The sequence below is a fragment of the Misgurnus anguillicaudatus genome, chromosome 12 (assembly GCF_027580225.2).
Source record: "Misgurnus anguillicaudatus chromosome 12, ASM2758022v2, whole genome shotgun sequence".
Lineage (NCBI taxonomy): Eukaryota > Metazoa > Chordata > Actinopteri > Cypriniformes > Cobitidae > Misgurnus > Misgurnus anguillicaudatus.
In genome coordinates, this window is record NC_073348.2 from 11,410,120 (window position 1) to 11,425,870 (window position 15,751).

Here is a 15,751-nt window from a genome sequence, read left to right on the forward strand (position 1 = left end):
ACTGGGGCTTTGCTTTCGCTTCAGGCGGCGTACAACACAATCTGCTGGCTCTTAGCTATGGGCAGAAGGTAAGTACTTTACAGGTGACTGGGGCTTTACTTTCCTCTACGACTTCTCAACAACAGTTGAATACTTCACATAACATAATTTGTTCTGGATGGTGGGCTTATGATGAGTAGACTGCGGAACAGTAAGTAGATTAAATTTACAGACCTTTAGCGGTGAAGATGTCTTGGCATTAACCTGCAGCTAATTTCCTCTTTCAGCAGCCAAGCTTCCTCCTTGTATAAATACGTTCCACTTTACTCACACAAGTCTTACTTGCGTTGTTAGTTCAACTACCACCCCCGTGGGGACAAGACGATCCAAGATGTCGATTCAGGGTGTCAATACAGGATGTGTCGCGAATGGCATGTGAATAGAGATTTTACCTCACCAGGATCAACGTCCACTTGCTTTACCAAGACTCATCCAGCCTAGAGGTGGTTACTGACAGCACAGACACAGCATAACACTGCAAATACTCCAAGTGTACACACTCACGGCAAGGACAAGGACTCACCCACTGCACTCCACACACTCTAAGTGAAGTAGGGTCACAACCACGGCTGATTGGGACTCGTCCTGGGATTCGTTGGGCGCTGATTTCAACAGAGGATCAAATGTGGCCATCGCGACACCCCTGCGTCTTCCTCTACTTGTGATTTCCGGCTCACCCACAACTCCCTTCCACAGTGGGGCCGCTCACCTGTTATGCTAGAACTCACAACCCTCGCTGAATGATTTACTCTTCAATATGATGTTGTTTACAAATGCTCAGAGGTACTCACAGGCGGCGATAACACTCTCCCTTTGTCTCCTTCTCCTTTTAGCTTTTAACCTTCCCGCCATCGGTTATCAATCGCTGGAAATCCTCCTTCGGTGACACTTCGGTTGAGAATTCCTATTGCAATCACTCAGAATACATCATTGATTTGCATGTGTTGTTTCACAGATTATCATTCAAATATTATATACTCAGCCCAATCACTCGTGCCCCTAAATCCTTCTTCACCCAGTCAAATAATTTCTTCCGCCTTCTCAATGCTGAACTCGCCCAGACCCTCGACTCCTCTCACCGGATCGGCTAGAATAAACTGCCCCGTTTGCAACTTCTGATGCTCTTTATATAGTCCTCCTCTTCCCCGCGTTGTCCAATCCATAATCGCCACACTCACTTAATTCATGTGGTCTTGTGAGGGAAATTTAATATGTGTTTGTCAGTCAGTTCAGTTCTTACCTGTGTCGAGCTGTTGATCCTCACTTCCTTACTGCTGACTACAATATCATCTCACATCATTTACTACCCATTTAATAACATGTCAAATAAAATTGTTTATGGAGTTTTCACTGCTCACCTAGTTTTTTTTTTTGTGCTGCAAACTCAAAATGGATCCCGATTTAAAGTTTCACTTTCACATTCACAACTGGATGAACTCATTAATACTCGTGATATTCTCACATGTGCTGTAAGCTGTTAAATCAGTATTTATTAGTGTATAAGAGACAGAAACAGAAAACGGATTCATTAAACACCAAAACCTTCAAAGTTCATAATAATTTGTGTAAGCCGGGTGTTCTCAAACTGGGGGTCGTGAGATTGTGCCAGAGGGGCCCAAGTTTTATGAGATTTTATAAAATACATTAATTTATCATGAATTCTGTGTAATTAAACCAAACAAATATAAGGCTACTAACCAACAGCACCACTTTGAGAGCGAAGGCAGAAGCGTGGCTGCAGGGGCGGCCTATTAGATCGGCTAAGGAAACGGCCTTTCAAACCCTCGCTACCAAGCATCTTCCTAACTAACGCCAGGTCTATCGTACATAAAAGTGACGATTTGGAGTTACTTATAGCGAACAACCAAAACATCAGAGACTGCAGTTTAATGATCATCACAGAAACCTGGTTACATCCACTTATCCCGGACTCGGCTGTTCAGCTAACCGGCCGTTCTATACACCGCTACGACAGGACCAAAAGCTCCGGTAAGAGCAAAGGAGGAGGACTTTGTATTTATGTTCATTCAGACTGGTGTACAAGCAGTAGGGTTATATATACACAGTGCTCCCCGGACTTAGAAATAATGACTGTGCAGTGCAGACCATTCTATATGCCCAGAGAGCTCACGACGGTGATTATATCTGCTGTGTATATTCCCCCAGGTGCTAATGTTAGCACAGCGCTCACACAGCTTTACAACATTATGAACAAACAAATGCAGATTCATCCAGAGGGTGCTTTTATTGTGGCTGGGGACTTCAACCAAGCTTGCCTTAAGTCTGTGCTTCCTAATTTTGTTCAGTATGTACAGTGCTCAACCAGAGGGAAGAATACATTAGACAAGGTTTATTCCAATTTAAAGCAAGCCTATAGGACAGTACCATTTCCACACCTAGGCATGTCAGATCATCTCTCACTTTTTCTGGTTCCTGCATATACCCCTCTCAGGAGGAAATCTAAACCTGTCATAAAGAACGTACAAATCTGGCCTGATGGAGCACTCTCTCAGCTTCAAGATTGTTTTGAGCACACGGAGTGGAGCATATTTGATCATCTTGACCTACAGGAGTACACAGAGACTGTTCTGTTCTACATAAAAACCTGTACTGAAAGTGTAACAGTGGAGAAGCGCATCCGGATATATCCAAACCAAAAACCATGGATGACTTCAGATGTCCATAAACTCCTGAGAACCCGTGACCATGCCTTTAAGTCAGGTGATAAAGAACAGTACAGTGTGGCGAGGGCAGAGCTGCAGAGAGGCATTAAAGCTGCTAAGAAGGCTCACAAGAGGAAAGTGGAAGAACAACTCGCCAATAACAACACTAGGCAGGTATGGCAGGGACTTGAGAGCATTACCAACTACAAGGGCTCCACACCTGTCATCACCAATGCTGATGCATCACTGGCTGAGGAATTGAACATCTTCTTTTCCCGCTTTGAAAGTGAGACACCACATACAGCAGCACGACCACCACAGACCTGCAGCTACGACACACTCACGCTCCAGGAACATCAAGTGAGGCAGGTGCTGAAGACGGTGAACACCAGGAAAGCAGCAGGTCCGGACGGAGTACTTGGTAAGGTACTTTCTGCCTGTGCTGACCAGCTTGTGGGAGTTTTGACTAGGCTGTTCAACCTCTCACTGTCACAGGCCACCATCCCTCAATGCCTGAAGACAGCTATCATTATCCCTGTTCCAAAGTCTCCTTCCCCAAAGTGCCCAAACGACTACAGACCTATCGCTCTAACATCAACTGTCATGAAATGCTTTGAGAGGCTCATCTTAAACCACATTAAGTCCTGGCTCCCCCCAAATCTAGATCCACATCAGTACGCCTAAAGGAAAAATAGATCTACGGCGGACGCCATCAATACTGCTCTACATACAGCACTCAGCCATCTGGAGCAGTCAGGGAATTATGTCAGGATGCTATTCATAGATTACAGCTCGGCATTTAATACCATAATACCTGATATCCTAGTGGATAAGCTGACCACCATCGATATCCCCCCTTCCATTTGTGCCTGGATCAAGAACTTCTTGACTGACCGCCTTCAAACGGTAAAGGTAGGCACCACGTGCTCTTCCACCTTGTCGCTCAGCACAGGCTCCCCTCAGAGCTGTGTGCTGAGCCCTCTCCTGTATTCACTGTACACATATGACTGCACATCCACCCACCCATCAAATACCATCATTAAATTTGCTGATGATACTACAGTTATCGGCTTAATCAATGGAGGTGATGAGAACGCATAGAGGGATGAGATTAACAGGCTTGCAGGTTGGTGCACTGAACATAACCTACTGCTTTACACCAGTAAATCTAAAGAGATGATCATTGATTTCAGGAGACATAAGGAGGAGGGGGAACCAGCACCACTGAACATCAATGGAGACTGTGTTCAACGAGTGTCCTCTTACAAATTCCTAGGAATACATATAACTGAAGACCTCTCCTGGGCTATTGAGAGTGATGTGTCTTATGAAATTACAGTATGGTATGCTAACTGTACAGTGGCGGACAGGGGACACCTGCAGAGGGTCATTAAGGCAGCACAACACATCATAGGCAGTCGCCTACGTACACTGGATGACATTGCTAGTACGCAGTGTCTCAGAAGAGCTAAAGCAATCACCGCCGACCGCTCACATCCAGGTCAACTATTGTTCAAACTTATGCCCTCTGGCAGACGATACAGGAGCATTAAGAGCAGGACAAACAGATTTAAAAACAGTTTCTATCTTTGGGCCATTAGGTCACTGAACTCTTAATATCTTAATCATGTGCAATGGCAGAACATATTGTTGTTTCTCTTTTACTTATTTTATATTGATTTTATTACTTTTATAACTATCTATTTATTTATTTATTTATTATATTTATCATGCACTGGCCGGGTAGGCAATGTAATTTCATTGTATACACGGTGTACAAATGACAATAAAGATTCAATTCAATTTTAAGGAAAAAAAATCCATTGCCTTTACTGACCCCTTTAATACTAATGAAGACTAAATGACTATTGTAATTCTTATCAGTAAAGGCAATGGAATTTTTTTCCCTTAAAAACAATAAATCACATCAGTCTAAAGAAAATCAAGCTTTGGTTCATTGGTTCTTTATTTATATATACTGTATATACATATGAATTGTTCATAATTTTAGGAATGTTGCACATTCATGTGTGTTTGTTAGCCATTTCTTTGATTGTATCCTGTTGTTTACTGTGATTTGAAGTCACTTTGTGTTTCTTGAGTGGTGGTTTACAGATGGTACAGATGGTTGTAACAGTCTTATTTTCCAGAGAAGGTGTTTGATATGTCAGTAGATTGTTGTTGGTTTTTATTAATGCAGTCATAACATCCAGCTGATGAAGGAATGGAGATGTTGACCGCTGGGAGAAGCTGCTTATTCTCTGAGGTTTGACTTAAGATTTTACTGTCACGTTTACTGTGATCTAAAACTTCTCTTGCTGGAAAAACATCTTGAGCTGAGGAGAAAACAGACAATAAACAGATTTAACATTGACAGCTGAGGTTACTGAATTCATTTAATTTTTATAAACAAAAACATTCACTCCTAAGCTACAGATTTAGTTGTATTAAACCAGTGGTTCTCAAACTGGGGTCCGGGGCCCCCAGGGGGGCCACGAGATGGTGCCAGGGGGGCCCCAATTTTATAAAATACATTCATTTATCATGAATTCTGTGAAATTAAACCTAGAAAAAATAAGGCAGCACTACTTTGTATAATTTAATGTTTTGTTTAATTAAAATGTGAAGTTTTAGAACTGTTTTTTGTTATAAATTTTCTTTGGGGGTCGCGAAGGAATGCACCGTACACAAAGGGGGCCGCACTCTGAAAAAGTTTGAGAACCACTGTATTAAACAACAATATCAAGTATATTAAATATATTACATTCATTTACTACTTGAATTTCATTCATGTTTATGATCTTACTAATTGTAGAAAACAAGCTTAGTTTTTCCTAATAACTAACAATATAGTGTGATAAAATGGTGGGTAATGTACTAATTTTGGTCGCTATTTACAGCATGACATGTACAGATTTACATCTAAGCAAAGTTTGAGTTGATCAGACATTAATGTTGGGTAAAATGTATTCAATAAAGTTCAGGCCTGGGCTTTGTACAGGCCATACATACTTGTAAATATTTGCATCTACTAATGTGTTTATAAACACACATATTCCACTTGTTCTGTTTGTCTTGTCATTTATTTTCTAATGTTAACATATACTTTAATATACGAAATCTGATTCTTATCAGGTATATTAAAATATATGTTAACATTAACATACCTGATGTGCTCTTGTCTGGTGAGCATGTTGATGTCCTCTTGACAAGAGACCGGGTAAATGGACAGGGTAAAACTTTGGCTGGAGTGTATGTGTTTAAAGGACCTTTCTTTGTGGGCACAGCTAAGGGTTAAAATAAAAACAGCTTAAATACAAGCACAGAATCTAAGCTGTATATTGCATTAAGTGGCAAATGTTAAATTTGATCTTGAGCAGTACCTGGAGATGATGCAGATATGTCCAGTATTGGATCAGGAAATATAGCGATGGAGGCTAAGAAGTCATCCACTTGTTTGAGAGACAGGGAATTGTGAAGAGTCTCCAATGGGCAGATGGAAGGAACCATGGAGTACAACTCAAACACTTCAATGAAAAAGACAGTAATATAAGTAAAACACAGTCAAATAAAACTTCTTGGCTTCAGTAATATTACAGGGTGATTTGTAAATTAAACCTTGATGCAAAGATAAGGGCTTCATTCATTCCCACAGAAAATTACAACACACAAATACTGAACACCATCAAACATGAGTTTGAGATCTGCAGAATGGAGGCAGATGGGTTATAGAAACATAATTTGGCTTAAATGGATTTATGATGTGAAAATGATAATCTATCTACCTATATAATTAATTACTACTCGGATGCATACATTATAATTTCCCTTTTGCCAGCATTTACTTACAGCACATAATGAAAAACACCAATGTTAAAAATGTATAATAAAAAAAATCAAACACCATCTTTCATCAAATAATATATACTGTATTATAGAATAACTGTAGACCCGTAATGACTGTCATACAATGTAAAAGTGTATAGCTCGAAAAAGATTTACACAGTAAATTAATAGAAGTACTGGCCATTTAAACATTCAGATTCTTTAAGGCTAATATAGAGTACAAGTACTGTCTTTCTTGACACACAAAACATTTCCTAATGTATGAAGACCCGTTTACAATAAATGCATAAATGAATGAATGAGTAAAGGAGCTTAATAAATATAAGACAAATCAGGTTTTTGAAATTAGACTTAATTTAACTTTATAGAACATATTAAAAACAAGAAAACTAACAAAATGGACATATGCAGTTTTCTTGTAAAAAAAAGTTTTGTGTTAATGCATCGAAGAAACTATAATATAAAGTTATTAAAGCCCAAAGTAGGAGAGATTCATGTTGGACTTATGAGGTAAAAGCCTAAAGACTGGACACAAACAACATTAGAAACTTACACAAGATAGGGTCTAAAGCCAAAATAAAACAAATACCAATTGGAAAGATAGATCATGTGAATGAACACTTACCACTGAAAATACTGGATAACACTGACCCATATAGAAAAGCAGTTAAAAAAGGAAAACAAACAATAAAAATGGTACGCCAAAAATTGCCAAGTTTCTAAACAACGCTGAATTATGAGTTAATCTCAGTTTAATATTTTTTTATTGTTCAGATCTGGTGTTCTGGCTTCTTTCTAAATGGTAACTTTTTTACAACAAACATTGTTAATAATGTTGTATTTAAACAGAATAAAACATTAATGCATTAACAATAATCAAATTAACATTACTCGTAAAGATATTTAAATGATTTTAAAGGCGGAGTGCACAATGTTTGAAAGCCAATGTTGATATTTGAAATCACCTAAACAAAAACGCCCCGACCCCAATAGAATCTGGACCTTCTTTTAAAAGAAACACCCCACACATAAGCAACCCGGCAAGGATGTTGGTTAGTTGACACGCTCCTTACTGCTGATTGGCTATAAGTGTGTTTTGGTAGTCGGCCAGTCTCCTTTTCCAAAGCGTTTTTCAAACATTGTGCACTCCGCCTTTAATTACACTAAAATGCCATAGATGTTGGAATGCCGTGAAGAATAAAGACAAAAAGAAAGATTTACGCTAAAAGGAAATATTATAAGATTTATAAACCCTGCCATAATACCAATGCACTACAAATGCTTCTAGAAGACAAATGCAAAAATAATTTATTCAAATAATCTATTTAATTATATTGGGGATTTCTTAATCTTTAATTGCTTCATAGCCAATTAAAACACTCAATCACAAAGCTTCAACACCTTTAAAGTTCTTTGTTTTTTTTATCCAAAAACAGACCCATGAACCACCCTGTATCCAATGTATTGATAACTGATCTTCATCAAGTGTTGTAACAACATATACCTTCGGACTGATTCAAACTGATTTAATCTCATGTTTTCATCGACAACTGCTTAATGTACAAGTTAAGTCAGCATTTGTAAAAGCGAAGAAAAAAGTGTCAAATGTACATTTTGTAATTTAACAAAATAACAAGAATAAAGACATTTTGATATCTGTGTTGTTATGATCTCTGCTTCCGGTCACAAAAGGTCCCAATCCCCCGAGTTTTAAAACTTCATTACCCACATACCTTACGTCTAACTGATTGCACATTCACCTGTTACCATTCAATTCAATTTTATTTATATAGCGCTTTTTACAACTGGAAATTGTTTCAAAGCAGCTGTACATTAAGAGAAGGAGTAGAAAAAACGAAAAATCGACAGACATTATAAGTAGCAAAATACAGTGGCTATGAATAAACTTTACAATGAGCGTATTAATAATGTCTTGTATACAAGAGGGTGCTAGTTAAGTCAATGTCGGCTGACTCCCCGGGGTTGAAAAACCCCCTAGGTGAAAAACCTCCCGACTTTTTTAGCCTAGGAGGGAAAAAAGTCCTAGGAGGGAAAAAAACCCTTGGGAGATATTATATGGGATGTAAACGGTATGTAAGGAGATTAAACGGGTTCCGTCGGTGGTCGTTGATTATGCATCGGCTGGGTATCACGTTGAAGGACGGCCAGTAGATCAGTGGTGTGTTCACACCTGAATTTTACACCCAGTGTAAGGTATTGTTTGTCCCAGCTGCATACTAAAGCGTTATTATTATTATCCTGAACCGGTTTACCTGTTGTTGATCTTGGACTGCCTGCTGTTTATTCCTGCCCGTGTTTGCTTTGACTTAAGCCTGGTAATATTGATTTATGTATTCTTGCTGCCTGCCCTGATCTTTGCCTGTGTTTTAGATTTATGATTCTGGATTATCCCTGCCATACCTGTTTGCTTCTGATATTACTGCCTGTACGACTCTGACTGTGTCTATATCCATTAAAGTGCACATACATGCATCTTCTTGACACAAAATATGTGTCATTTTTTCTAATACATGTGATCTGTGTTACAGTCAGATCTGAACAGTCTGATTACAGTGCACTGACAATGAAATGATACAAAAACAACATAAACATTAGGTGAAGTAAATGATAACATTATTTTCGGAATAACTTCTAATCCTTGCAGTAATATAATTACAAATACAGAATATTTGTTTCTAATAAAGCTTTACATTTTACCTAGTTAATACATTTCATTCTACATTTTAAAAGGAAACCATTCGAAATTTCGATAAGTACTAAAGCCAAAGTATATAAGTAAATATTTTATCACAATATATTATTTCATGTTTTATAAGAATTGAAGTTAACCAACTACAATTAAACAATAATATTATAATACAAAAATAGGAAATATATTAAAATATGACAAATATTAGAGATTATACAACAGTTCTTTCTGGTTCTCCAATCTGATTGGCTAAGAGGCGTGCAATATTCTACTGATAACAGCACAGTAACCGCTTCACCTTTCGTATCATTCCACCACCTAGTAAATGGAGGTCCTAAACAGGCCACACGCGGACACACACAAACAAGCTGTTTTGAATCACTCTCCGTGTGTCTCATTAGTTCACTAGCTCGTAAATCAGTCTGTGAATCCCCAATCGGAAGTTATTATTCTGTCAAAGATCAGCGCTCTTCCAACTTAATGGAAGTTATGTCTTGTCACATCGTGTGGACGATTAATATGTAAACTATTTTTTTTCTGGAGCAATATCTCTTCCCAGAACGCGAAAACACCATGGAACTGCAGGGAAGCACCACAGCTTTTAAATGTGGACATTGATCATTTACTTTATCGTGACGTGACTATTAAAACATGTTATGAGATATCGCCACTGATATATTCATAAGCAGCATGCAAAAACATCTCTCTGATACTTATAAAAAAAAAACGTTTTATAAAGTAACGTTACTGACAAGAACAAAGTTTAATAATAATAGAGTGCTCGTATCGCGTTGAGTAAATGGGAATGCAATAGTAACGTTATACAAGTATAGTTTTATTAACTTTTACCTCGCGTCAAAACAATAACAACACAAAAGACACTAAATATGAATAAAAAACAAGTAATAGTTTGATCATGACACCAAATACTGCTGATTTGATCTCATTTTGATGATCAAAAACAAACAAGGCCAACAAATGAGCCAGGGAATCCCTGTCAGAGATGTAGCCCAGAGAGGGCGGTGGTCAGCGGGGTGAGTGAACACTGATGTCCGCTCATGCTTTGGTTCTCATTCGTACCGAATCTCACTAAGCAAACGTTCAAACAGGCGCTATCTTTACTAATCGACTGCAGATTTTAATATAATACATATACATTCTCGACTAAACTAATCTTAAAACTACACTTTGTGACCAAGAAACGGTAATATAAAGAAACGGCTTTTCCGTCCATTGAGATTCAAAGCAGCCGAAAGTGTTACCTGTTATTCTGGCCGCCCTCAAATCCGTGGCGGATGAAGTAGTTCTCAAACAAAGAGGCTTTTAAAATAACTCCGATGTTGTTTTCTAGTTTTCGTTTTTCAAACGTGTGCCGTCGAACTGTTGTATAAAAACAATATCGCTCTCTGAGTCGTGTGATATAGCTCTATATCATCACGGCTGTGATTGCCTACGGCCTCGTGCCTCTGGCCTAATCACAGCCGTGACGATATAGAGCTATATCACACTCCTACTCGAGCGATATTGCTTAAATATGTTGTTTTTACTTTATTGAACCTTTAAATGGACGTTTATACTAACTGACAGCATTTTTTCTAATACATGTGATCACAGTGTAGACGAGAAAAATTGCAGATAAATAATTGTTTATTTAAACAATGACGAGCATATTCCTGTGAACTCAGAGAAACTCGTCATTCAAACAAAAAATAATAAATCATATAAATAATGAATGCGAGGAGGAAACGTGCGTTGGGAACACAAACAATGAACAAAAACAAACATACCATTGGTCGGGTGACACACAAATGAGATAGAAAATCTTTTAACAGCAGAACCACGAGTGGCCTCTGAGAAAGAGAAAAACAGATACTGAAATGTATAACAGTTAACAGAAAGGGGTTAAAGAAAAGCAAATGAGAATGAAACTATTAGTGGACATGCAGGAAAATGGTGTAGAAAAAGCAGAAGATAGCTTGTGGTTAGTACTGTAGGTTAAAGTGTTGACAGCAAGGGACCGGGAACAAAAAAAAACCTTTACTGTTCTCAGAATGAAGTGTTTAACGAAAACAAACAACCTGTATTTTCTTGACAGACAAACACTACTATACCCAACTAGCACTACAGCATTATGAACACACCTCTAACATCCTGCTTCACAACACAAATTACAAACACAATCCTGGATTTCCACCAAATCATTTTCAATACTATAATGCCATTGCAAAATACATAGCACTGACACAACCACATGGGAAATAACATTTAACCCTTAAAAATGTGCTTAGTAAAGTAAGGAGAATTTAAGTCACCTGTTGCATAACAGAATTGCAAACCTGGGTCCATATTAAATGTTGACTTAAGTGTCAAAAATGCCTTAACAATAAGGACCCGTCTAAAAGGAAACTTTTATGAAGAAGCTAAAAGCAATTTTTAATAAAGTCTCAGATTGATTTATGTGCTAAAATATTAGTCATATTTTGCTTTTTAATTCAAAAAGACTTCAGCAATCTTGGCAACTGGCATCTATTTATGAAAGCAAGTAACATGAAACTCATATTAAGGTTTTTTACACTGCGAGTGCAGCGTCTTACCAGCTTTCTACTGTGCAATCTTACTGTAGATGAGAAATCTTATGTAGATGAAGTTGGTTATGCAACACAAAGGGAATGCTTTGCCTTACAAGCATTGCTTTGGTCAGGGGTAATGCTAGGGTTTGGGCCCCTGGTTAATTTCTACTCTGGACCCCGTTGCAATATGTTTCAATATCTGTATAAAAAAGTTTTGTGCAAATGACTAATAGGCCATCAACAGCTTTTTCCTTATAGCAAAGTTTCAATGACCGTCCATATTTATTTTTAGGTCTTTTTAAGATATAAACAAATGCAGGAAATATGTACATAGAATAACATAATAATTTAGACTTATGCATTATCAACAAGATTCTCCAAGTCATTTAAATATACTGATTCAAACAAATGATTCACTCGTGAATCAGACATTATTACAGCTCAATGCTTCATTACTAATGCTTGATTGCATAAAAAACACACATTCTCAGAAATATTGTGTTACAGCATCAGGGTAACTGAGAGCGTTTCTTTTTTAAGATAAACTAAAACATAAACTAGTGACAACATATTTTTCCCATCTTGCTCTCTTCTCTTTTTCATGTTTTTTCCATTACTCAGGTACCCCAATTTCATCTTCGCCATTATGCATGCGTTCATGTTGCGTGTGTTTCTGAACAATCCAGTAGTCTATTGGGGGACACACACGCACTTGACACAGTTTAAGGGCATGTTATTATAGCGCTCTTTTTAATAGATTAATGTGCATAGTTGCCATTTAAATACTAAAATCATATTTCTAAAATATGAGGTTCTGCTGGTCCTCCTGTGTGACCAGGGGCCTTAGAAAAGATCTTAATCCTACCCCCATTACAGAGCCTCTAGCTTTGGTTCGAGGAAGTGTTTTGAGGTCATGAGATAGCATTGTGTGAAATATAATTTACATGCCCTATAATTTTAATTCATGTAAAAAAAAAATAATTTTTGTGAAAATATAACCTGGTCTTCTTTACATGTTTTTATCTGATAATCAAAGTCTGTTAAATGACTTGAGTAAACTGAAAACTACATCAAACATTACGTGGCTTTATTTCCACAGATATATAAGCTGTATTTGGCCAATCAATAAAAAAATGGCATAAATCCAAAAATACCCATGATTCAATTTAACACAGAATTCACAAATGTTGGCAAATACAAGAATGGTGAAAAATCTAGTAAGTTTTATCGATTCCATTTACGAACTAAAAATGTATGACAAAATAAGAATTTTGAAAAACCTTTTTATATCGTTACATATTTTAAAGTGTAATAATCAAGTTAAACAAAGTTTTGATTGTAAAAACCTAAACGGTATTTTTTGTGTATTTAATTGAGGAGCTCCTCGGCACCTCCGTTAATAATTTGATAATGATATTTTATGAATGTTCTTAGCACACATAATAGACGGTTTCAGCAGTAACAACATAAACAAAAGGCTTTCGTGAAACAAACGCAACTTTAGGGAAATTCCGCTAAGTATCAATAAAAGCCCTTTAGGACTTAAACAGGCCAAACAAAAACAACAAGTAGATTACCTTAGTTTAAATCATAGCTAAAACGTATCAAAAACACCACGGAGTTAAAGCAACACTAAAGAGTTTTTTTACCTTAAAAAAAGTTTCAGTCGTTCATCCACTCGAAAAGGGTGAGCGGCACTTTCACATTCGCTTTGTAGCCCTCTATCGGCCAAAACCGCACTAAAGAAGTTTCCAACCGTCGGGTCACGGTTCTGTAGTTCGAGTAAAAACTACAAAAACTTGCTTTACGGCAAACCTACAATCCAATCAGAGCCAGCTATGCTACAGTATTTACGACAGTGGTAATGGACAATTACGCTTCTAACCTGTAGGGGTAGCAAAGAGCAAAAACTCTTTAGTGTTGCATTACTGTGTAAAATGTGCACTTATGTATACAATCTTAACAATGTATACAATCAGATCAGCTGGCAAGCCTCCCTTAACTCTTTCGCCGCCATTGATGAGATAACTCGTCAATTAAGAGAAAACGCTTCCCTGCCAATGGCGAGAATTTCCGGCTTTCCCCAATACCGCAATTATCCACCAGCTTATGCACCCCAAAAGTAGCGCCTCACGTGAAGATCTCTATCAAAAGTCCTTCACAAAAATGGAATTATCTCAGCTTTTTGCTCAAATTGGGTGTTTTTGAAGAAATCTACCCATATTTGAGAGGTGATAAAAAGAGAACAAATGAAGGTAGGATGAAACTTTTTTTGGTTTGAAAGCAGAGGGTCTGTTCTTTCATTTGATATATTGTTTGTTTATATATTTAAAGAAGAACATTTACTGAAAGACATTAAACTTTTGTGAAAATCATGAAATATGCTGGCGCTGGCTGGCAAGTTTAAAAAAAAACGCTGGCAGGGAAAGAGTTAACATTGCGGTGATCCATGATCGCCATCACCCTCGTCTTTAGGAAACCAAAACATTTGTTAAACAAACAGAGACCAGAAGTTAAGTTTCGCCCAGACCCGTAACTGCGACAACGAGGGTGCATCCGATGAAACCGTCTATATGTTTATCAAATAGTTTCGCTTAATTCAGAATTACCGCTTTGTTGGCAGAATCCATTAAGAGTCTGATAAGAAATTCTCATTTTTCAATTAAATAAATGAGCAGAACTGTTACATTTTTTTTGTTTACAATCTTTTGTTGAATCTTTATGAAAGCTTTGCACAATCTATGTTAAGAATGTTATATTGTAGTTTAGTTATTTACACACCGTCAGTATTGTAATTAAATTTTTACCACATTTTTAACTGCTTATTTTGTAAAAAAAAATCTTAAAACCCCTTTTTACATTTTCATTTATAATCTACTAGCTCAGCAAACGGACTACAAACAATTCCTGACTCACTGAAATAATAAGATTTGGTTGATGTATTCAAAATAATCCAAATCCACAGTAGGCGGATGAATATAACTCAAAAAATAAATCCAAAATAAATTCATCTGAATGATTTCAACACAACCACATCAATAAAACGCTCATACTCCCAGCAGCTTCCAACCGAAAATAAATGAAAACTAAAAGCAGTGATGATGAATTCACCTTCAGAAGGTGTGCGTGCGTGTCTGCACATACCCTCTAAGAAGCCAGCAGATGTCAGCTTTTTACGGTGAGCGCGAGCGTAATCTTGTAGGTTAGGTGCACTGGAGGAGCAGCCCAGCACCATGGTGCTAAACAGTCCAGCACAATGAGATCCTAATGAGAGTTAGAGAAGATACATACAGCAATCGTGTGTTCAAGAAGACACACATCGCACTGCATGCAACATGCATTTCTACAAGATTCTTGCCACAGAGAAGTCGTGCAGTCTCACTGAAACATCCCATAATAATGGTAATGTCTTTTAACGTGACATCTAAAAGTAGACAAATCATTTTGAGAGGTCCACCGGTTTTATAATTAAACCGCATGTCACAAGACTTGTCTATTCACAAAAAGCACGAACCTACACAAACAAGACATGTTTATTGTATTCTTGATTTTTTTCTTTTAAAAGTCATAATTATTTATTACTTTTTTATTTTTTCATTTACTAAACTAATGATTGATTTATTTGTTACCCAATAAAATTAAAGTGCTTAGGTCATATATCTGAAACAGTGTTTAAGTTGTTAAAATCACTGATCATAAAGCTGACAGAGAAGGAAAAGAGCAAAATAACAACATGACAAGCAAATACTGGTAATACTGAAGAGAATGTGTGATATTCATTACCAATCTATCACAATATTAACAACAGTTGTTACTACAACCACATATGTTGGCATATTCCTATATCAATACACGTCAATACATCAGAATGACGCCATATTTAACACATTTTAGGCTGCGTTTTGTGAATATGTATTGTTGGA

General features: G+C 37.3%; 1 protein-coding gene across 16 annotated transcripts in view; it reads right to left on the minus strand.

Annotated features, from left to right (window-relative positions):
- Positions 1-4,654: 4,654 nt before the first annotated feature.
- The window catches only part of ppip5k2 (diphosphoinositol pentakisphosphate kinase 2), a 54,405-nt gene continuing 43,308 nt past the window's right edge, over positions 4,655-15,751 (minus strand). For 5 of the 16 annotated variants that reach the window (XM_073873960.1, XM_073873954.1, XM_073873959.1 and 2 more), the window contains 4 exons: positions 14,973-15,092; positions 6,086-6,229; positions 5,870-5,989; positions 4,656-5,038 (listed from right to left, as the gene is read on the minus strand). In XM_073873960.1, the coding sequence (XP_073730061.1) occupies positions 4,842-5,038; positions 5,870-5,989; positions 6,086-6,229; positions 14,973-15,092 (581 nt within the window). In that variant the 3' untranslated portion in view covers positions 4,656-4,841. Of the gene's footprint in view, positions 5,039-5,869; positions 5,990-6,085; positions 6,230-11,045; positions 11,109-14,972; positions 15,093-15,751 lie in introns of all 16 variants that reach the window. The other 11 variants (XM_073873964.1, XM_073873957.1, XM_073873958.1 and 8 more) reach the window with 6 other exon arrangements.